The 22678-nt window shown below is 44.3% G+C and overlaps 1 protein-coding gene across 1 annotated transcript; it reads left to right on the top strand.

Annotated features, from left to right (window-relative positions):
* Positions 1-16674: 16674 nt before the first annotated feature.
* Positions 16675-21728, top strand: LOC105013185 (ITPRIP like 2). Its single transcript, XM_010874536.3, has 5 exons — positions 16675-17226; positions 18103-18352; positions 18619-19444; positions 19713-19969; positions 20387-21728. Exons 1-5 carry the CDS (start codon positions 17006-17008, stop codon positions 20834-20836), a joined length of 2004 nt encoding a protein of 667 aa, XP_010872838.2. The 5' UTR covers positions 16675-17005; the 3' UTR covers positions 20837-21728.
* The last annotated feature ends 950 nt before the right edge of the window (positions 21729-22678 follow it).

The raw sequence follows: 22678 nt of genomic DNA, 5'->3' as shown, positions 1-22678 counted from the left end.
ATCAGTGGAGATCCACCAGACACAATGGATGGACTGGAAAGTTAGGGAGATCGACCTCCCCGGTCAGAACTTGGCACAACTATGTCCTAACGCTCCAACCCATGGATCAGTTTGTAAGGAACAGGTGTCAGGATGAACAACACCAACTTAAACAGAAACAACATGTACATGCCGTCACTCTGAGTGCAGCCTGGTTGTCTTCATCGGTGTACCGAACCTCCCTGACCTGTTCTCCGGTGCATTTTAAGAAAGTGGCCAGAGAAAGGAGTATGTGAGGGGTTAAGCTGTTGATATCAACCTTGTGTGAATTATTTTACCAGTTAGCCATAGCTCACTAAATGCTACTTGAGTGCTGTTAGCAGTGGCAGCATGTTCTTGGACATCATTTGTGACATGCCTCTTCATCTGTGTCATAAATTATTTTCAGGACTTGACTGGTTGTAGCCAAAATGTTTCTATTTACACTCTGGAGCCAACTTCGACTGAAATCTTTTTGCTTCAAGGGCCACATCAGATTTTGTAATTACCTGATTGAATCAGCGTGCAGGATGTATCCGTCCCGAAGGAAATAGATTGCCCTCACCTGGTCTCAGGCTCGGCTCTAAGGACCTGTTGTTGTTTTGATGCTACCACACTAATCCCCTAAATACAGTCGACAACCAGCAGGGATGGTTTCCCAGATGCAAATTAAATCTTGACCCGACTAACAAACAGAGATTCTCTTGGACTAGGACTTTATCCACAATACTACATTTCATATGGACTAGGATGGGACTAGGATGTGACTGGCCTTATTCTTTTTCTGGGAAACAGTCTGTAAACATTTTATTTCATACATAATGTTGTATCTCTTCTCAATCACTGAAAAACAATGGATATCAACATTTAAAATATATATGAAGATTAACCTTTAAATGTTCATTACCATTCAGAAAGGGTCAATTAAAAATGTCCTTGTTGTCAAAAGAAAATCACATTTTTGATCAACTGAAATAATTAAATTTATCAGAAATACAGTGTAGACATTGTTAATGTGGTAAATGACTTTAGCTGGGAATGGCAGCTACAATAGTCCTCCCATGAGAATATCAGACTATTAACAGTCTTCTGATGTATTAAAAACAAATCAATTCACCAAACACTGTTTTGTGGGTCAGGGCGGACTCATCGGCCAACTGATTTGTTGCCACCTTCTGTTCATTTAAGTGAACTACAACTCAGCTAAAACAGGTCAACTGATGACTGGACATAACTATAGCTCAACAATACCCTTTCCTTCCCCTGTGACTATTTAACATTTGCTTTGTCGATGTAAATGTAAATGTGTTTTTAATTAACCTAAGTGGTAAAACAACATTGAAAAAATATATAAACATATGATATAAAAAAGGACCTGCACAGAATTGTATGAATCAACTGCATTAAGCAGTTGAAAAACTACAGAGGGCAGTCTTGCACAAATAAAAGTCTTATCCACAGACCTTATTTTACTCCCATCATGTTATGCCTAGTCTATTACATAAAACTCTGATATAAATATAAATATAGTAATTGCTAAAGAGTTTTCTAATGATCAATCAGCCCTTAAAAATGCTAAACGTGGATTATTCAAGTTTAGCATTTTAGTTGCTGATAATAGGCTCTGCACGCCTGTGTAGAAACTCCATAAAAAATCTGCTATTTCCAGCTACAATTGTCACGGCTGGGTGTAGTGGAGTGTGTCAAGAACTTGGAGCCAAACGCAGGGAGGCGATAAACAAAACTGTATTCTCAAAAATATAATAGGGCAGGCGGAGAGGGAGGTTCCGGGTCGAGAGCCAGACCCGGTCGCCCACAGCGTAGACCGGGGTGTCGTTACGCCGGCGGTCAGCAGCGGACTTCTGGCGAACCCCGGCGCGCCGGATGTGTCGATGGGCCACGGACCAGGTGTCCTCGGCGCGCCGGAACCAGTCGTCCACCGCCGGAACCCCAGACTCGGGCTGGCTCTGCCAGGGAACCAAGACCGGCTGGTACCCCAGGACACACTGAAAGGGAGTCAAGGACGTGGAGGAGTGGCGGAGTGAATTCTGAGCATACTCTGCCCAGGGCAGGAACTCCGCCCACTCCCCCGGCCGGTCCTGGCAATAGGACCGCAGGAACCTCCCCAGGTCTTGGTTCACACGCTCCACCTGCCCATTAGCTTCGGGGTGGAACCCGGAGGTGAGGCTGACTGAGACCCCCAACCGGCCCATAAAGGCCTTCCAGACCCGGGACGTGAACTGAGGGCCCCGGTCAGAAACAATGTCCTCCGGCACCCCGTAGTGCCGGAAGACATGGGTGAATAGAGCCTCTGCGGTCTGCAGAGCCGTAGGGAGACCAGGGAGGGGAAGGAACCGGCAGGCCTTTGAAAACCGGTCCACAACAACCAGGACCGTGGTATTGCCTAGTGAGGGGGGAAGATCGGTCAGAAAATCAATGGACAAGTGAGACCATGGTCGTTGTGGAACGGGCAAAGGATGTAACTTACCCGCCGGAAGGTGTCTAGGTGCCTTACACTGAGCGCACACCGAACAGGAGGACACGTACGCCCTCACATCCTTAGCCAGACCGGGCCACCAGTACTTATCGGTAAGGCAGCGCACAGTACGGTCTATGCCTGGGTGACCCGTGGAAGGGGACGTGTGGGCCCAGTAAATGAGACGGTCACGGACGTCCAGCGGGACGTACTGACGACCCGCAGGACACCCAGGAGGCCCAGGATCGCCACGCAACGCTCGCTGAATGTCCGCGTCCACGTCCCACACAACCGGCGCCACAATGCACGAGGCGGGCAGAATCGGTGTATCATCTACCCGCCTTTCACCCGCGTCGCACAACCGAGACAGCGCGTCTGCCTTGGCGTTTTTTGTACCCGGAACGTATGAAAGAGTGAAATCGAACCGGGCAAAAAACAACGCCCACCTGGCCTGGCGAGGGTTCAGTCTCCTCGCCGCCCGGATGTACTCCAGGTTACGGTGGTCGGTCCAGACTACAAACGGGTGTCTCGCTCCCTCGAGCCAATGTCTCCAAACAGTCAAGGCGTTAAACACAGCCAACAGCTCCCTGTCACCGATGCCATAGTTGCGCTCTGCCTCACTGAGCTTTCGCGAGTAAAAAGCACAGGGGCGACGCTTAGGAGGGGTACCTGATAGTTGGGACAACACAGCACCTATCCCAACCTCAGAGGCATCCACCTCCACTATGAACGGCAGTGACGGATCGGGGTGAGCCAGAACCGGGGCAGAGGTGAACATTCTCTTAAGGGTGCGAAATGCGACGTCTGCCTCGGTCGTCCAGGTGATCCGGCTCGGCCCACCCTTCAACAAGGAAGTAATAGGAGCTGCCACCTTGCCGAAGCCCCGTATAAACCTACGGTAGAAATTGGCAAACCCAATAAATCGCTGCACCGCCTTAACCGTGGTGGGAACGGGCCAATTACGCACGGCTGACACGCGATCGACCTCCATTTCCACCCCACCGGCAGAAATCCGAAACCCGAGGAAGGAGACGGCTCGCTGGAAAAACGCGCACTTCTCTGCTTTAGCGTACAGGCCATGCTCCAACAGCCGCTTCAGCACCCTGCGAACGAGAGACACATGCTCAGCACGCGTAGTGGAATACACGAGGATGTCGTCAATGTAAACCACAACTCCGCGCCCCAGCATGTCCCTAAACACGTCGTTCACAAAGGACTGAAACACTGCCGGGGCATTCATCAACCCATACGGCATCACCAGGTATTCGTAGTGACCCATGGTGGTGCTGAAGGCGGTTTTCCACTCGTCTCCCTCTCGGATTCTCACCAAATTGTACGCACTCCGGAGGTCCAGTTTCGTGAAGAAGCGCGCCCCATGCATTGACTCAATATATTGGGAAATCAGGGGGATAGGATATGAGTACCGGATCGTCAGTTTGTTTAACGCCCTGTAGTCAATGCACGGACGCAAACCCCCATCCTTCTTCCTCACAAAAAAGAAACTCGAGGAGGCGGGCGAGGTGGAACGGCGGATCTGCCCCTGCCGCAGGTGCACGAGACGCTCGCCGACCTCCCTGCCGTCGGGCGGGTGATCGAACACGGCCCGGAAGAGGCCGACGAACGCCCCGTAATGGGCCAACTCCGGCCCGTTAGTGGACCAAACGGAGTTGGCCCAGTCTAGCGCCTTGCCCCTCAGGCAGGAGACAAGGGCCGAGACCTTCTCCCTATCCCCCGGGTGAGGGCTGAGGGAGGCGAAATATAGCTCCAACTGGAGCAAAAACCCAGAGCACTGGGCTGCGTCTCCGCTGAATCCCTGAGGAAGGCTCAGCTGAATGGTCCTTCTCTGCGACGGTGGAGACGATGGCAGGGGCACTTCGGCCGGGTTGAGTGTTGGTGGTGGTTGCTGCTCAGGTGGCAGCCTCGCCTCCAACCGCCGCATAGCCTGGACCATCTCGGTCATGGCCTCCCCCAGGGACGCAATCATGCTGCCATGGTGGTGGAGCAGGTCACTCCCCGCTGACTCCATGGTGGTGTGGTATTCTGTCACGGCTGGGTGTAGTGGAGTGTGTCAAGAACTTGGAGCCAAACGCAGGGAGGCGATAAACAAAACTGTATTCTCAAAAATATAATAATACAACAAAGGCACGCTATACACGGCGATAAAACGCTCAAACGAACGTGCCTCTCTCCACAATATAAAGACATAGAACAATACCACACAAAGACACCCAGAAACACAGGAACTAATATAGGCAACCTAATGAGGGAATGGACACCAGGTGTGTGCAATAACAAGACAGGACAGTGCCGTGGGAGGAGGAGCGGCGTGGCTAGAGGACCGGCGACGACGCGCGCCGAATACCACGTCGGGGGGGATGGCGCGCGTCCTCCACGCGCGTCCTCGTTACAACAATAGTCATTTACCACATTAACAATGTCTACACTGTATTTCTGATCAATTTAATTATTTCAATTGACCAAACATCTGCTTTTCTTTTGAAAACAAGGACATTTTTAATTGACCCTTTCTGAATGGTAATGTACATTTAAATGTTAATTTTCATATATATTTTAAATGTTGATATCCATTGTTTTTCAATGATTGAGAAGAGATACAACATTATGTATGAAATAAAATGTTTATAGACTGTTTCCAAGAAACAGAATAAGGCCAGTCACATCCTAGTCCCATCCTAGTCCCATCCTAGTCCCATCCTAGTCCATATGAAATGTAGTATTGTGGATAAAGTCCTAGTCCTGTTCTACTCCACATCAAGCCTAATATCCAATATTGAAACACACAGTCAAGAGAATCTCTGTTTGTTAGTCGGGTCAAGATTTAATTTGCATCTGGGAAACCATCCCTGCTGGTTGACCACTGTATTTAGGGGATTAGTGTGGTAGCATCAAAACAACAACAGGTCCTTAGAGCCGAGCCTGAGACCAGGTGAGGGAAATCTATTTCCTTCGGGACGGATACATCCTGCACACTGATTCAATCAGGTAATTATAAAATCTGATGTGGCCCGTGAAGCAAAAAGATTTCAGTCGAAGTTGGCTCCAGAGTGTAAATAGAAATGTTTTGGCTACAACCAGTCAAGTCCAGAAAATAATGTATGACACAGATGAAGAGGCATGTCACAAATGCTGTCCAAGAACATGCTGCCACTGCTGACAGCACTCAACTAGCATTTAGTGAGCTATGGCTAACTGGTAAAATAATTAACACAAGATAGATATCAACAGCTTAACCCCTCACATACTCCTTTCTCTGGCCACTTTCTTAAAAGGCACTGGAGAACAGGTGTAAGTGAAAATGTCGAAATTGGGCCCAATGTGTATGGGGTGCCGAATGTAAAAGTTTGGTTAAACTTTTTTAGCTGATACATTTTCAACATTTAGCTCACTTTCCTCACATTTAGTGCATTTTCCTCACATTTGAGAAAGAAATTATATATATAAATATAATATCTAAATGTTAAATGTTAAATCTAAATGTTATATCTAAATCCAAATGTTAAATCTAAATCTAAATGTTAAATATATATCTAAATGTTAAATGTTATATCTAAATCTAAATATTAAATGTATATCTAAATGTTATATCTAAATCTAAATGTTGAATCTAAATGTTAAATTTATATCTAAATGTTAAATGTTAAATGTTAAATGTAAATATTATATCTAAATCTAAACATTAAATATATATCTAAATATTATATCTAAATCTTAAATATATATCTAAATGTTAAATGTTAAATCTAAATGTTATATCTAAATGTGTCGCCAAGTGTAAAGCTAAATATTTAGAAAATCTTCAAATCCCCAAGGAAACCACGCCCACTGCAGTGGCTTCAAATCGCGCTGCACCGCCCCCACCCCATCCCCCGCTCCAGTATGCATATAGAACTCAAATTAAAACAACTTAACTTACCGTTGATTTTGTGGACTGGACCGGGGGAGGTACACCATGAAGTGCAGCCCGCACACCTGCAATGACCGCCCGTTCAATGTCTCCTAGACCTAGAGAACCCGGCCATGCCTGCCTTTCACCTAAGTCAGGGCTGGCCAACCCTGTTCCTGGAAAGCCACTGTCCTGTAGATTTTCTCTCCAACTTTTATTCAGCACACCTGATTCTAATTAGTATTTGGATGAAAAGCAGACTCAGGTTAGTCACAAATGAGGCTGAAGAGAAAACCTACAGGACAGTGGCACTCCAGGAACAGGGTTGGCCAGCCCTGACCTAAGTCCTTTGCTTTCACCACAGTGTCTTAGTGTGGGGTGGGAGCGGGGGAGGGGGTGGGGGTGGTGCATCGCGATTTGAAGCCACTGCAGTGGGTGTGGTTTCCTTGGGAATTTGAATATTTTCTAAATATTTAGCTTTACACTTGGCGACACATTTAGATGTAACATTTAGATTTAACATTTAGATATATATTTAAGATTTAGATTTAGATATAATATTTAGATATATATTTAACATTTAAATTTAGATTTAATATTTACATTTAACATTTAGATATCAATTTAAGATTTAGATTTATATACAACATTTAGATTTAACATTTAACATTTAGATATACATTTAACATTTAGATTTAACATTTAGATTTAGATATTACATTTAGATATACATTTAACATTTAGATGTAGATATAACATTTAGATTTAACATTTAGATATATATTTAACATTTAGATTTAACATTTGGATTTAGATATAACATTTAGATTTAACAATTAACATTTAGATATAATATATATATATATAAATATATATATATATATAATTTCTGTCTCAAATGTGAGGAAAATGCGCAAAATGTGAGGAAAGTGAGCTAAATGTATCAGCAAAAAAAATGTAACCAAACTTTTACATTCGGCACCCCATAGAGACATGCTTGGTCAGTCCATCACCTTTACCCTCAGCTTCTTTAGCAAGGCAGTGGTCGTCTAGGAAGTGTGTTTGGGGTCATTATCAATCTTTTTATAGGCTAGGCCATCTTTATGTAGAGCAACAATTATTTTTCATTTAGGGGTGTACTCACTTTTGTGTTGAGTTATTTTGAGGGGACAGCAAATTTACACTGTTATGCAAGCTGTACACTCATTAATTTACATTGTAATTTCTTCAGTGTTGTCATATGAAAATATATAATCAATTATTTGCAAAAATGTGAGGGGTGTACTCACTTTTGTGAGATACTGTATATATTTAATGTCTTTGTTTTTTATTCTGGCAAATCTGCTGCAGTAGCCGTGTTACCCCACCAGGGGTCACAACCCTGACACAGGGGGCAGGATCCAGAAGACCTGGTGGGTCTCCCTATTTCCAGTGATTCCCATGATCTAATCCCCATGCCATCCCTTTCCCAAGGAATGCTGCCCGTGCACACACACAAACGCGTGCACGTGCACACAAAGTCAGATAACTAGAAACCCGATCCTATGCATAAACAGTCTTTAACAGTGTGTTTAAGTTAGCTGTTGAGCTCAGAAAGGGGAGGAGTGTGTATGTGTGTATGTGTGTAATGCATCCGTTACCGCTGAGCTGAAGGATGATGAAATCATCATGACTGGACATGAAATGTCTGTCTACATCCCAAACGGCACACTATAAACAACACTACCTGTATCCGGGCAGATAGGACTTGGTCAGAAGTAGTGTGGTGCACTTTGTAGGGACTTAGGGTACATTCAGGACGTATCCTCTCTCACCGTTTCCTAACAGCTTCCTTCCCGCCTGACTCAAAAGCAGCTGGCTGGTTTGAACCCTTAATTCGAGCCTGAACGATTGGTTGAGTATTTTCTAAAGACCAGTGTAGATAAAAATAACCCTCTATGACACAATCTCTCTATTTTCGATTAGGATGAACTAGGGTGCCTTTAGAAACAAAGTCAAATTGATTCAACATATCTAGTTTTAGACAGTCAGTTGCCGGCTGTTGGCGTCTCAGCGCCGCCAGTCAAATCACACCCGGGAGTGATCTCTGTTCAACAAATCAGAAAAGCTGTGTGAATCCATTAACTGTAATTAATGACATCACAAAGGGCTCCCTGATTCTGCCCGTGAACCGTTAACGTTTCGGAATTAGAACTCTGAGAATAACCTCAAGATAGTCTTATCATCCCCTCTGTCACATCACCAGGGCTGAATTTAAACACAGCATTCACTAGTGTGTGGGGGTGAAAGCATGTGTGTGTACTCATAACAAGTACAATCCTAACCGAAACAAACATTTCTGATTTGACCAACTATTCCATCTCTAGTGCACTTCTCTGGACCAAAGGCCCTCTGCAGTAATAGTTTTAATGCATTTGACTTACATTGTTTAACACTTTTAATGACCTAACGTCTCCAGAGTAGAAGGAAGAGGGGAGGTTCTGGCTGCATCCTTTCCTGAAAGGTCATGTTGGATTACATAGTGACGATGAAAATAGATTGTCCTAATGGTGAAGCTGACCACTAAATACCATCAGGACTTTTAATGATGTGTCCTGGTGGTATACAGTAGCTGAGCCTGCTAATTCCTCAGCTGACCAAACAGGTAAATAATATTTAGCTGTTTCTTACAATAGGTCTTTTCAACTTCAAACACTTTTCGTAGAATTTGAAACTGAGTTCCTTTGCTTAGGAATAGTACTGATGGGCAGAAATAGAAAAAAGACAAACAAGCATTTACAAAGTCCCAACATTGATATTATTCCTTAACAAATTGCCCCATATGTAAGATCAGGTAATGCTTCAAAAACATTCAAATATATGCAACTGTAAAAATAAAGTTTTCCAACAGGAAACATTTTCCTTAATCCCACAATAACAGTCTGAGTCATTCACTGCTAAGTCTGACACACACTTCCTCTGAAATGAGACCTGTTGAAATACAGTGGGGAGAACAAGTATTTGATACACAGCCGATTTTGCAGGTTTTCCTACTTACAAAGCATTCAGAGGTCTGTAATTTTTATCATAGATACACTTCAACTATGAGAGATGGAATCTAAAAGAAAAATTCAGAAAATCACATTGTATGATTTTTAAATAATGAACTTGCATTTTATTGCATGACATAAGTATTTGATCACCTACCAACCAGTAAGAATTCCGGCTCTTCTGTTCTCCACTCATTACCTGTATTAACTGCACCTGTTTGAACTTGTTACCTGTATAAAAGACACCTGTCCACACACTCAATCAAACAGACTCCAACCTCTCCACAATGGCCAAGACCAGAGAGCTGTGTAAGGACATCAGGGATAAAATTGTAGACCTGCACAAGTCTGGGATGGGCTACAGGACAATAGGCAAACAGCTTGGTGAGAAGGCAACAAATGTTGGGGCAATTATTAGAAAATGGAAGAAGTTCAAGATGACGGTCAATCTCCCTCGGTCTGGGGCTCCATGCAAGATCTCACCTGATCAATGATCATGAGGAAGGTGAGGGATCAGCCCAGAACTACACGGCAGGACCTGGTCAATGACCTGAAGAGAGCTGAGACCACAGTTTCAAAGAAAACCATTAGTAACACAATACACCGTCATGGATTAAAACCCTGCAGGGCACGCAAGGTCCCTCTGCTCAAGCCAGCGCATGTCCAGGCCCCGTCTGAAGTTTGCCAATGACCATCTGGATGATCCAGAGGAGGAATGGGAGAAGGTCATGAGGTCTGATGAGACAAAAATAGAGCGCCGTGTTTGGAGGAAGAAGAAGGATGAGTAGAACCACAAGAACACCATCCCAACCGTGAAGCATAGGGGTGGAAACCTCATTCTTTGGGGATGCTTTTCGGCAAAGGGGACAGGACGACTGCACCGTATTAAGGGGAGGATGGATGGGGCCATGTACCGCGAGATCTTGGCCAACAACTTTCTTCGCTCAGTAAGAGCATTGTAAATGGGTTGTGGCTGGGTCTTCCAGCATGACAACGACCCGAAACACACAGCCAGGGCAACTACAGAGTGGCTCCGTAAGAAGCATCTCAAGGTCCTGGAGTGGCCTAGCCAGTCTCCAGACCTGAACCCAATAGAAAATCTTTGGAGGGAGCTGAAAGTCTGAATTGCCCAGCCACAGCCCTGAAACCTGAAGGATCTGGAGAAGGTCTGTATGGAGGAGTGGGCCAAAATCCCTGATACACTGTACATTGTGGATTGTCCGTTTAAGTTGGCCTGCCGGGGGTTTGTGTTTTTTGTGTGAGAGAGATAGTGTGCATGTGTGTATCTGACTATCATCGTAATGGGTTTAAGCTTGAGGCTGTTACAATGTGCTGTGGTCAAAACACGTGTGAGTCATATGATTGGCTAAGGCCCTGTCTGTCGGTCTGTTAGACACACACACACACCGCTAGTTTGGTTTCAGTGACCGTGTCCCAAATGGAACCTGATTAGTAAAGCACATACATGATTAAAAAAAAGTCTGCGTTGTTCTCTATAAGACACACAAATAATACAATTCTCAACTCTCAGTAGCGATCTAATATTATAAATGGTCATATAAATGCAGATCTTGTGTCAGTATAGCCTTTGTCATACTACTGTAAAAGATTGGGGGCGAGAAAGCTGATCCAGTAACATCAAAACATAAAACGAAATAATTTCAAAGATGGTACACAGGAAGTGATCTGGATAACCAGCCTTATAACAAACCTTATTAACTGTTCTACTTATGCTGAAAACCTTTAAAGGACTAACTGACAGGAGATGATACTTCATGTTTAACTGTTCTGAGAAGGACAGATTGTTCTGACTTGTATTTGTCTCCTCATGTGACGGCTGTCTTGTGCGCCTACTGACATTGTCTGTTTTTGTCTATTAAACCACAGCACAGGAGATTGTCATTCACTGCTCTTCTGCATGCCAGTTTTTCTTCATTCAAAACAGATCTGTACAGTGTTATGCAGTGAAAAGGGTCAAATATGTGCTTAAGTAATTACATCGTGGGCCTGGAAATGACATAAACAAGTGACAAAACCCGGTAAGACATTGTTCTGGAGATACAAATGAATAACGTAACTATTTCAGGGGTTTAAAAATATATATATAATGTCCAAAATTATTCATACACCTTGAAATTGTTGCACATTTTTGAGAAAATGCAAGTTTCTATACCATTTAAAAAGTCTTATAATCTCGACCATGAGAGAGCATTCTAATAACGTATAAATTGAGAACAGCTGAACAGCAGTAGTTCTCTAGTCAGTTACTAGTCAACTGCAAGTCATGGCTAAAAACAGAAATAATTATGTTATTCATTTGTATCCCCAGCACAATGTCTTACCGGGTTTTGTCACTTGTTTATGTCATTTCCGGCCAGAAGAAACCTTTTGATCAAATGAAAAATCACTATAAACAAAATTGGGTATGAATATTTTTGGGCTTAACGAACCTACTGTAAATGCCCTTTTTCTCATCCTTACCAAGGGGTCGGCTCCTGGATTGGTAATGTGTAACTGTGGTTTTGGTACTGACTGAGAAAGAGGACAGGCTCTGAATATCACCACCTCAAAATACTTTTAAATCAGTACATTAAAGTGCCATACCTCTAGGACTAATTTTCCCAATACACAACACGGCAGATGACATTCCGACATTAAAGTGCCATTCCTCTAAACTAGATTTCCCAGTACACAACAAAGCAGATGACATTCTGACAATAAAGTGCCATTCCTCTAAACTAGATTTCCCAATACACAAGACTGCAGATGACATTCTGACAATAAAGTGCCATTCCTCTAAACTAGATTTCCCAATACACAACACTGCAGATGACATTCTGACATTAAAGTACCTTTCCTCTAGGACTAAATTTCCCAATAAACAACACTGCAGATGACATTCTGACATTAAAGTGCCATTCCTTTAAACAAGATTTCCCAAAACACAACACTGCAGATTACATTCTGACATTAAAGTGCCATTCCTCTAAACGAGATTTCCCAATACACAACACTGCAGATATTCTGAGAAACATGTGGCCTTGCGACAGGTGGCTTAGTGGTAGGAGCATTAAACAAGCAACTGAAGGGTTGTTAGGACAAATCTCCAAGCCAGCAAGGTGGAAAGTATGTTGTTCTGTCCCTGACCAAGGCAGCTAGCCCTTATTGCTTCCAGGTTGAGTGTGAAAAAGTGTGTTCTTGGTTGTACTTGCCTAATGACAGAAGAGGCATTTTGTGGTACTATCTCTCTCAGCTTGTTTTGCCTATCTTGGTTGTGAAGCCAACGAGTTGGTCTGTGGATGCGAGTCAGGGCCAGGCACCTACAGTCATTTGTGTGTGTGTGTGTGTGTGTGTGTGTGTGTGAAAGTTTGGGTTGTGTGTGTGAGTGTCCTGAGTGTTAGAGGGAATGTTTACAGCAGGGCCTGGCAATACTAATGGTAACCTATAGCAACTGACCAGGCCCGCTGACAGGAATTACTTCAGAGATGAAATCTCCATTCCAGTATTTATAGTAACTCACCACCGTGTGTGGAACTAAACATTATATTAAGCTGCAAAGTTAAGGGGCAATAATACAATTGTTTTTGTATTCACAACAAGTCTATACCATCATCAGTGGGCCACATTTGTGGAAGAGGAAAATGGGTTTATTTTTTTATAGTAGTAGTAGTTACACAGACTAATCTGTATGGTGTGCAGTGAGGCGAAAGGCTATAAATTCACAGATGAAATGCAACAAAATTACCCTTTTTTAATGAACATCTAAAGTAGTCATTACAAAAGTTTTTTAGTAAGATTATACAGCTACCTTAAACGTTATTTCTGATAGTTCCAGTGGCCTCTACTACAATTCCTAGCTAGCCAGCTGGCTGATATTAGATAGAAAGTTCTGTAATAACTGAAATTATTTTGAAATAATGAGTGAGGAAGCTGTGTAACCTAACTCAAACCTGTGTTTTGGTAAAACTAGTAGCAAGCTAGTAGCTAGTTCATGCTTCTGACAATGGTTAGCTAGCTAAAGTTAGCCGCACTAACCATCCAGACAGTATGAAACTAACTCCACTATCCATTTAATTGATGTTTAATATGGCTGCAGTTATATTCTGCTATCCATTCTATTTTTGTTTGATTTTGCTGTAGTTATAATTCACTATCCATTCTATTTCTGTTTTACATAGCTGTAGTAATAATCCCCTATCCATCCTCTTTCTGTTTGATATAGCTGTAGTTATAATCCCCTATCCATCCTATTTCTGTTTGATATAGCTGTAGTTATAATCCACTATCCATTCTATTTCTGTTTAATTTAGCTGTTGTTATAATCCACTATCCATTCTATTTCTGTTTAATTTAGCTGTTGTTATAATCCACTCTTTGGTCAGCATACCTCTAGTGACACAAGGCTTCTTGTTGCTTTTACATTCAAATACTGAGGTTGATAGCTGACTACTTATCGGTCTCTGTGTCTTATGACTGATTAAACCTTAAGGCAATTATCTGCATGTGTCTACAGGAATGCGTGTGTGTGCAATATTGGTCTGGGCTATCTCTATCTCCCATTGTGTGGTTCAGTACTATCATTAATGAATGGAGCTAAAACCTACGATCTGAGACATAGAGACCTATTGAGAGATGGATGGACAGAGAGAGAGAGACATATGGACAGAGAGAGAGACGGATGGACAGAGAGAGAGAGACATATGGACAGAGAGAGAGACGGATGGACAGAGAGAGTGAGACATATGGACAGAGCGAGAGAGACGGATGGACAGAGAGGAAGAGACATATGGACAGAGAGAGAGACGGATGGACAGAGAGTGAGACGGATGGACAGAGAGAGTGAGACATATGGACAGAGAGAGAGAGACAGAGAGAGAGAGACAGATCGACAGAGAAAGTGAGACATATGGACAGAGAGAGAGACGGATGGACAGAGAGAGAGAGACATATGGACAGAGAGAGAGACATATGGACAGAGAGAGAGAGACATATGGACAGAGAGAGAGACGGATGGACAGAGTGAGACGGAGGGACAGAGAGAGAGAGACAGAGAGAGATAGATAGACAGGGACCGAGAGAGTGATGACAGAAACAGAGTGAGAGACAGCGACAGAGAGAGATAGAGAATTAACGAACCTTCAGAAAGTTTGTCTTTATTTGAACATTTGTGGTGTGTAGGTAAAAGGACCCCACATAGTGAACAAGGTCCCAGCCGTGGACCAAAGTCAGATGTGTGGCCCAGCTTAACAAGGATTCATTGTCACACACACACAACCCACACACACCCACACACCAGGCACATACACACCACACACATACAATAAACATCCACTCCACCCATCCACCTACTTGCATACTCACTATGTACTCACACACCCAAACCCACACACATACATACATACATACACACATACATACATACACACATACATACATACACACATACATACACACATACATGCATACATACAGTTTGGGCTTGACCAAAATAAGTGCCAGTGTTTAGTTTGACCTCAGCTTGATCTGTGAACTTCTTCCGCAGTATGACCCCTAACCCATGACCCCTGAGAGAAGGGCCTGTGACATGTCAGAGACTAAAGATAACCAGCAACTCTATTCATAACAAAACTTTTTTATCTGCCTTTATCTGTTTCTTTATGTATGACTGTAGAAAATGTTTAATACAATATGTTAGCCTTAACAAAGTAGTTTGTTCTCACTCTGTTCAAGTTCTGTTTTGTGGATTTGTGGATATTGCAGACATATGTATCAGTTTGATTTTGCTTAATCAGTTTTGTCCTCAATTATTGTTGTGAACTCTGCTGTTGTATATGTACCTGTCTTCCAATTGGCCTTCAATTCCTTATATAGCACACTACATTAGAACCCTATTCCCTATATAGTACACTACATTAGAACCCTATTCCCTATATAGTACACTACATTAGAACCCTATTCCCTATATAGTACACTACATTAGAACCCTATTCCCTATATAGCACACTACATTAGAACCCTATTCCCTATATAGCACACTACATTAGAACCCTATTCCCTATATAGCACACTACATTAGAACCCTATTCCCTATATAGTACACTACATTGGAACCCTTTTCCCTATATAGTACACTACATTGGAACCCTTTTCCCTATATAGTACACTACATTAGAAACCTATTCCCTATATAGTACACTACATTTCAACAGGGACCGTAGGGACTGAACGGTAAAGCAGGGATTCACAGGCAAATGTCCGCAGTACATCTGTTGATCTGCACTTAATTTTTTTATTGACCAAATTAGTTTTTCGAGCCTTCTGGAATGGTGGTGATGGAGACCTTTTGACTGTGAGGTGATTGTTCAAAGAACAGAGACAGGCTGGAGTGACTTCAAATCTGTTCTTGGAAAAAATAATTTTTGGTTGTCGTTATCTTTTAGTTAATTGCACACACATGGAGTCCCATGTTTGAATAGGCCCCTGATTAAGTGAGAATATAGAAGAGGGAGTTGTGTAGAGAATGGGGGTCTCTTTGGGCCGAGTAACTGCAGTTGAGATGTGAAACAATGTCTTTGTTTCTTTAAGGAGTGGGAGGAGAGTGTGTTGGGGCTCAGTCTCTCACTCCCTCTCTCTCCTTCAGCTTCTCTCTCTCTTTTTTTATAACTGAAATTCCTCTCTCAAGAGTTTGGCATTTCCTCTGAGCTCACTGGCAGAAAAAAGCCGACAGAGAATCAGAGGGGGGATTTTCAAAACTTTCTGACCGCTTTCTGTCTTCCTTTCTGTCTGGGCTCAAGCGAAGGAGGGAGACATTGAAAAGGATAAAAAAGACAGAGTGGAAAAACGTGAATGAAGAGAAGGAGGGTATTGGGCAAGAACTTCTGCTGATTTCAAACTGAGCGAATGTACATCTTCTCTGGATATAGAGCTGAAGAGTAGAAGAAACGCCAAAAAGGGAGAAAATCAAAAAGCAGAGCAAAAAAACAAGGTTTGGAAGAGGGAAAAGAAGTGCATCGGCGAGAAGATAGCGAGAAGGAAAGAAAGAGAAAGAAAGGGAGGGAAGGAAACAGAGCTGTTTGTATCAGTGTGTGTGTCAGCGTGTGTGTGTGTGTGTGTATGTCAGCGTGCGTGCGTGTGTGCCAGCGTGTGTGTATCAACGTGTGTGTATGTCAGCGCGTGCCAGCGTGTGTGTATCAACGTGTGTGTATGTCAGCGTGTGTCTGCGTGTGTGTATCAATGTGTGTGCGTGTGTGTGACAGTGTGTGTGCATCAACGCGTGTGTGTCTGCGTGTGTGTATCAATGTGTGTGTGTCTGCGTGTTTATGTGTCATTATGGGTTAGCCTGCTCTAACCCTGCCTCGGTTTTCTGGCATCACAGCTACAGAACAACCTCAAAAGGAGAGAGAGAGAACAAAGTAAAACAGAAAACAGAGAGAGAAAGAAAGAGAGGGAAGGATAGACAGACAGAAAGAAAGACAGAGCATATGAATTAGGGCAGGAGAAAAACGGCTAGAGATAAACAAGAGTGAAGAAAAGAGGGGGAGAGAGAGAGACAAAGGGAGACAGCACGCGGAGAGGAGGATGACTGTATACACCCTGAACCTACGGGTGTTTTGGCCTCTTTTGACCTGTGTGCTGACCGGCCTGGTTGTCCTCCACCACACCCACCGGCCAAGCCCAGAATCAAGCCACGATCCTGGGTATGAGGCCGGAACGGAGCCCTGCTTGGACCAGGGCCCTTCCGTCCTTCTGTCGCTCATCAAGCTACTGCTGGTGGTGGCTCTCTGCTACCTCTTCATCAGGTACTGTAGGTACACAGACCACATGTGTCTGTTGTTATGAAACTCTTTCTCTCTCTCACACACACATACACACAGACACACACACTCACAGACACGCTACGCTCCCTCTCTACACACACTCACAGACACGCTACGCTCCCTCTCTATCGCTCTATCCCTCTCTTCCATTACCTCTCCTGATGCCTGTCTATCTGTCTGAGTTGACAATTACCACAGTGATTATTTCTACTGCTGCTAGTATTGCTCATTGTAATGGTTATAAAGACATTGGTTTCTCCACTGCCTTGTCTGTATGCACTGTTCTGTGTAATTGATTATTATCCAGGTTGACTTGAATATGAATCCGTTCCCATATGAAATTACATTTGAATTTAAATCAATAGGAATCCCTTGTAAAATGGATTGACCAAAATGTGAGTTGAATCAAATGTGAGTTGACTAAAATATGAGTTGATTAAAATGTGAGTTGATTAAAATGTGAATTGACTCAAATATGAGTTGAAAGAAATGTGAGTTGACTAAAATGTGAATTGACTAAAATGTGAGTTGACTAAAATGTGAATTGACTTAAATGTGAGTTGACAAAAATGTGAGTTGACTAATGTGAGTTAACTAATGTGAGTTGACTAAAATGTGAATTGACTAAAATGTGAGTTGACTAATGTGAGTTGATTAATGTGAGTTGATTAATGTGAGTTGACTAAAATGTGAGTTGACTAAAATGTGAGTAGACGAATGTGAGTTGACTAAAATGTGAATTGACTAAAATGTGAGTTGACTAATGTGAGTTGATTAATGTGAGTTGACTAAAATGTGAGTAGACGAATGTGAGTTGACTAAAATATGAGTTGACTAAAATGTGAGTTGTAACTACAGCTACTGCTCGGGCCACCCAGGCAGGGCCAACAGTTCTCCCCTCGAGGCCGCTGACGGGGCTCTGAAATCGGGTGTGTCTCGTCGGGAGGTCCTGGAGGATTATTATGAGCGCTGGGTGCGTCTATCCCCACATGTCCTGGGTCACAGCAAGGCCAATGTGTCCAAACTGGTCGGGGAGCTCGTCAAGGCTGGCCGTGCCAACGGGGGTATCCCAGAGTCCTCGCTGGCGTTCCGAGGGGACTTCCTGCAGGTGGGTTTGGGAAGACTAAATTGTTTTTTGGCGGTTAAATTATAAACAGATTTAGATACAATAATGCTATGTAAACAAACTTCCTGTTGTCTGTAATATCAATTTTCTGACCACGGTCAGGTCTGCACCACATGGTTTTCCATGTGCTTCCATTTGGAACACAACCTAATATTTGTTTGTCTGGTTGTCGTTGAGCAGTTCATACGAGTCTAATCCTTAATAGTTCGTAATCCTTAATAGTCCTTAATAGTCTGGTCTGGTTGTAGGTGGGCAGTTCATACGAGGAGCACAAGGTGGGAGCTCCAGACTTCTATGACATCCTCGTACCGCTGAGGGTTCCCCGAGAACTAAGACTGGAGCCACGAGTCTACAGGCAGGGGTTGGAAACAGATGATAATGGAGAGGGGGAGGGAAAGGGGGAGGAGAAGGGGGAGTCCAAGCTGGATCTGAGGAGTAAGGAGAAGGAGGACAAGAGGGGGGATGTTACGGTTAATGGGAGAAGTATGGAGAAGGGGACTCGGAGGAGGTTTAGTGGGAAGGAGGAAAAGAAGGAGGAAGGCAAGGGGGAGGAGAACATGGCGGCTAAAGAGGAATTGAAGGTTGGCCTAAAGGAGGAAGTGAGCGAAGAGAAGAAAGAGGAGTCGAAGGAGGAGAAAGGACGGAGTAGCGTGCCGCGGTGCAGCCTAGAAACACCCCGCCGCGGTGACTGGGTGCGAAAACATCGTCACTTCACCAACACATTTCTACGACTACACCAACCTAACAAGTCACAGAAAAGGTCTCTGAGGTCATTGCCAGGAGTTACAGCGGGTTCAGGGGGAGATAGCGTCTACCGCCTGACCCCTGACTCCGTCCTCCGTTGGTTTTACCCAGCAGTCCAACGTTGCTTGGCAACGGTGCGTTACCCGTTCGAGCAGCGCTGCACGCTGAGCCTTGCACTCGCCGATGACCGGGTGCAGCTCCGCCTCACGCCACGCTCTGACTACGTCTGCTGTCACATTTCCATGGCGATACGGCTTCTCCCGGCCATCCCCCTCGGAGATGGGGTGTACCTGGTTCCCACAGAAACGACGTCGGGGATCAAATTGACAGGTGTGTTCCTGAGATCACGATGCGCTTACACATCTGGTGTGGCTACTTCGCTGTAGTATTCCTGTATTCCTGTCTTTCTCTCATTTCTTCCCTTTTATCATTAATTCACCAATAACCAACATCAGTCCTTCCTTTATTCTTCCCATTCTTCCCTTTCTTCTTATTCCGTCACCTTTCATTAATCCATTCTGTCACCTTTTATCCATCCATTCTGTCACCTTTCATACATCAATTATGTCCCCTTTCATTCATCCACTCACCCTAACAGACCTGGATCACCAGAACCAGGAACGGGACCTCTGGACTCTGTTCTTCCCCCGTCAGGAGCAGCGTCTTCTGGGCTGGCTCCGCGGACGCTCTCCTCAGCCCTCCTGCCACCTCAAGGTACTCCAGTTGACCAAGGCGCTGCGTGACCTGGGAGGACAGGCCCTGGACAGCCACAGGGGGGCGATCTGGCGGTCTGTCCTCTCCTCTTACACCTTGAAGACAGCCTGGCTGCGTCTGCTGCTCAGCTCCCCTGCAGAGGTGTGTTAAGTCACGGGGAGAAGTGGGGAGAGGGAGGCAAGGATAAAGAATGGGAGATCCAACAGCAGCCATGTTACATGTACAGTACCTTTGTTCTCATATTACACTGTTCATGTATTACACTGTTCATGTATTACACTGTTCTTACATTACACTGTTCTTACATTACACTGTTCTTATATTACACTGCTCTTTTATTACACTGTTCTTATATTACACTGCTCTTACATTACTTTGCACTTTACAACTTGTTGTGTTCTGTCACTAGTTATTTTATTACACTGCTCCTATAATACACTGCTCTTATATTAAACTGCTCTTATATTCTGATGTTCTTGGAGAGACCATGAGTAACTTGGTCTATTTATTTTTTACCTGAACCTTGGTTCTGGGTATATTCTTGTCTTTGTTTTTCAGGCCTGGGAGGAGCGCCATCTGGTGGCCAGGATGGAGGATCTGATCCACAGCCTCAGACAGAGCCTCCAGAACCGGGCTCTGTGTCACCTCTTCATGGGGAGTGACAGCAGCTCCATCCTGCCAGACTCTGTGGTCCTGCCCAAGCTGGTGAAGGAGGTTGTCGGAGGTCTGTCAGCAGGGACGATAGAAGGTCCCGGGGGGAGTTTGGGGGGCTCAGTCAGGGGTCCAGCCGGTTGCCCAAGGGGACATTCTGTCGGACGTTTGGAGGGTCACGGGGGGAACCTCTGGGCCGGCGTGGACCCAACATCGTTGGACTTGGTGTCAGGCCGCTTGGCATACGTCTGGTGCCACCTCCACCGGCTGATCAGGCTAGGCAGACCCCAGAGAAGCAGCCTGGGGCTGGGGATGGTAGGGAACGGACACTGCCTCCACCTGGAGCCTGGAGAGTAACCTTTCAGGGGAGACAAGGACTCTGGAAGCTCCTTCACTTTAATGGGATGTGATTCAACGGCTGCCTCTGCGTTTCATCTGGAGGGAGCGCTGGACAGGTTTGGGGCTGAATTATCAATCTGGACTGCAGAGAAGTGGCTTGGGGCTGGGCTGGGCTTGAACTTGACCCTGCCTGCACCTGGAGCCAGGAGGCTGGAGTAATGATCACTGCACATTGTGGGGCTGGCGTACAAATACTGTATATTAATTAAATTGTCCTGTTGTTCTGGGAATTGTCCTGGACGATGGAAGACTCATCAAAGGTTCATCAACCCCTCCAAAGAATGTCCATCAATGAATATCCACTTAAAGGTCAAATGTTTCTCTCGCTGTGGAATTACCTCCTTTTGTATCAAAGGATACGGCCATTTAGGACCATTCCTGGGTACTGTAGTGACCATGGTAACCATCCAATGCCCAGAGTAGCATGGCAGATATACAGTGGGGTAACCATAGTAACCTTACACATCCTCAGTTCACAGAGGAGCTGGATTACAACCAAACAGGAATGAGAGGACTCCCTCAGTCCACATTCAAACCGGTCCAGTTCAGATCAACTGAAGTTGGAATTGGATGCCCTTGTGTGGTTCATTTACCAAGTTAATGAGGTTTCACAGTAAAGTTACATCTGAAACTGGCACTCTGGCAGTCTCCCAAATGACAGTTCTTTATTCAGTACACTGCTTTCCACCAGGCCCTAGATATGTTTCAGGATCTAGGATGTAGGTACTGACCAAGGGGTCACCTAACAGCATTGCGCTAGAGCAGACGTGTCAAAGCGGTTCCATGGAGGGCCGCGTGTCTGGAGGTTTTCGCTCTCACCTTGTACTTGATTGGTTAATCAGGTCACTAATTGGTTAGTTTCTACCCTCATCTGGTTGTTTATGTCTGAACTGGGAACCAATTTAGAGGAAAAAACAAAAACCTGCAGACCCTCGGCCCTCCATGGAACCAGTTTGACACCCCTGTGTTACAGAGACAGGAGTGAGGCTCCGCCCCTATGTGCTCTGCTGTTTGCCAGTCTAGGATTCCATTGTGTTGCGAGTGTTATCAGAACTGGGGGACTATAATCTGGGGTGTAAGTGAAGAGTGCCCTCCCGGTTTAGCCTCTCCTTCAGAGATAAAGATAAGAATTAGAGGAGTGACTAATTACACAGCAGACAGGAAACTGCACAGCCCTCTTCCTGTGATAAACTTCTTTAGCCCAATACATAAAAAGAAATGTGATACATAAAATGTACATGTGTAATTAGTAATTGGACAAATAGTATTTTTGCTCGTGAATGTATGTGTATTCCAAACACATTTAGAATGCCAAATTCATACAAAATACATTATTTCACAAGTAAAATGTAACATTTGTTTGATGAAATGACAGCCGTGCCCCTTCTTCTCTAGAGACCTTCAGATAAAAGATCTGGGTAGATACTGTATGCCTGTGTGTGTGTTCATGTGTGCGTGTGGGTTGCATGTGTGCTGTCTTTCTGTGGTCAGGGCCAGTCCTGAGTATTATCATCTAGATTGAAGAGGTGATTTTATAACAGTCTTCTGCAGTTGCCTTCACACACTATAAACAGCCCGGTCCTAAATGGAAGTTTAGGGACATGTTTCCTTTGAAACATATTCCGCTTGGCCACACCCCTTCATGTCTCCTTTTGGCCTTGCAGTCCTTTTTAACCAGGTGTAAAGTACTGTGCTGTATAAGGAATGTGCTGTTGTCTGAGTCTACAGTCCTTTTATGCATGTGACAGGAACTGGAGGCACAGGGCTTTACTTTTTTAGATGCTTTCAAAGCAGAACTGA

The sequence above is a fragment of the Esox lucius genome, chromosome 11 (genome assembly GCF_011004845.1).
Source record: "Esox lucius isolate fEsoLuc1 chromosome 11, fEsoLuc1.pri, whole genome shotgun sequence".
NCBI lineage: Eukaryota > Metazoa > Chordata > Actinopteri > Esociformes > Esocidae > Esox > Esox lucius.
The sequence above is the reverse complement of the archived record's forward strand: the minus strand, read 5'-3'. Positions and strand labels throughout refer to the sequence as shown.

Bases quoted from the DNA above. Each gene is read 5' to 3' on its own strand.
- LOC105013185 (XM_010874536.3), top strand. From the start codon at position 17,006: ATGACTGTATACACCCTGAACCTACGGGTGTTTTGGCCTCTTTTGACC. The intron at 18,353-18,618 runs GTGGGTTTGGGA...GTCTGGTTGTAG, and splicing joins TCCGAGGGGACTTCCTGCAG to GTGGGCAGTTCATACGAGGA. The intron at 19,970-20,386 runs GTGTGTTAAGTC...TTTGTTTTTCAG, and splicing joins TGCTCAGCTCCCCTGCAGAG to GCCTGGGAGGAGCGCCATCT.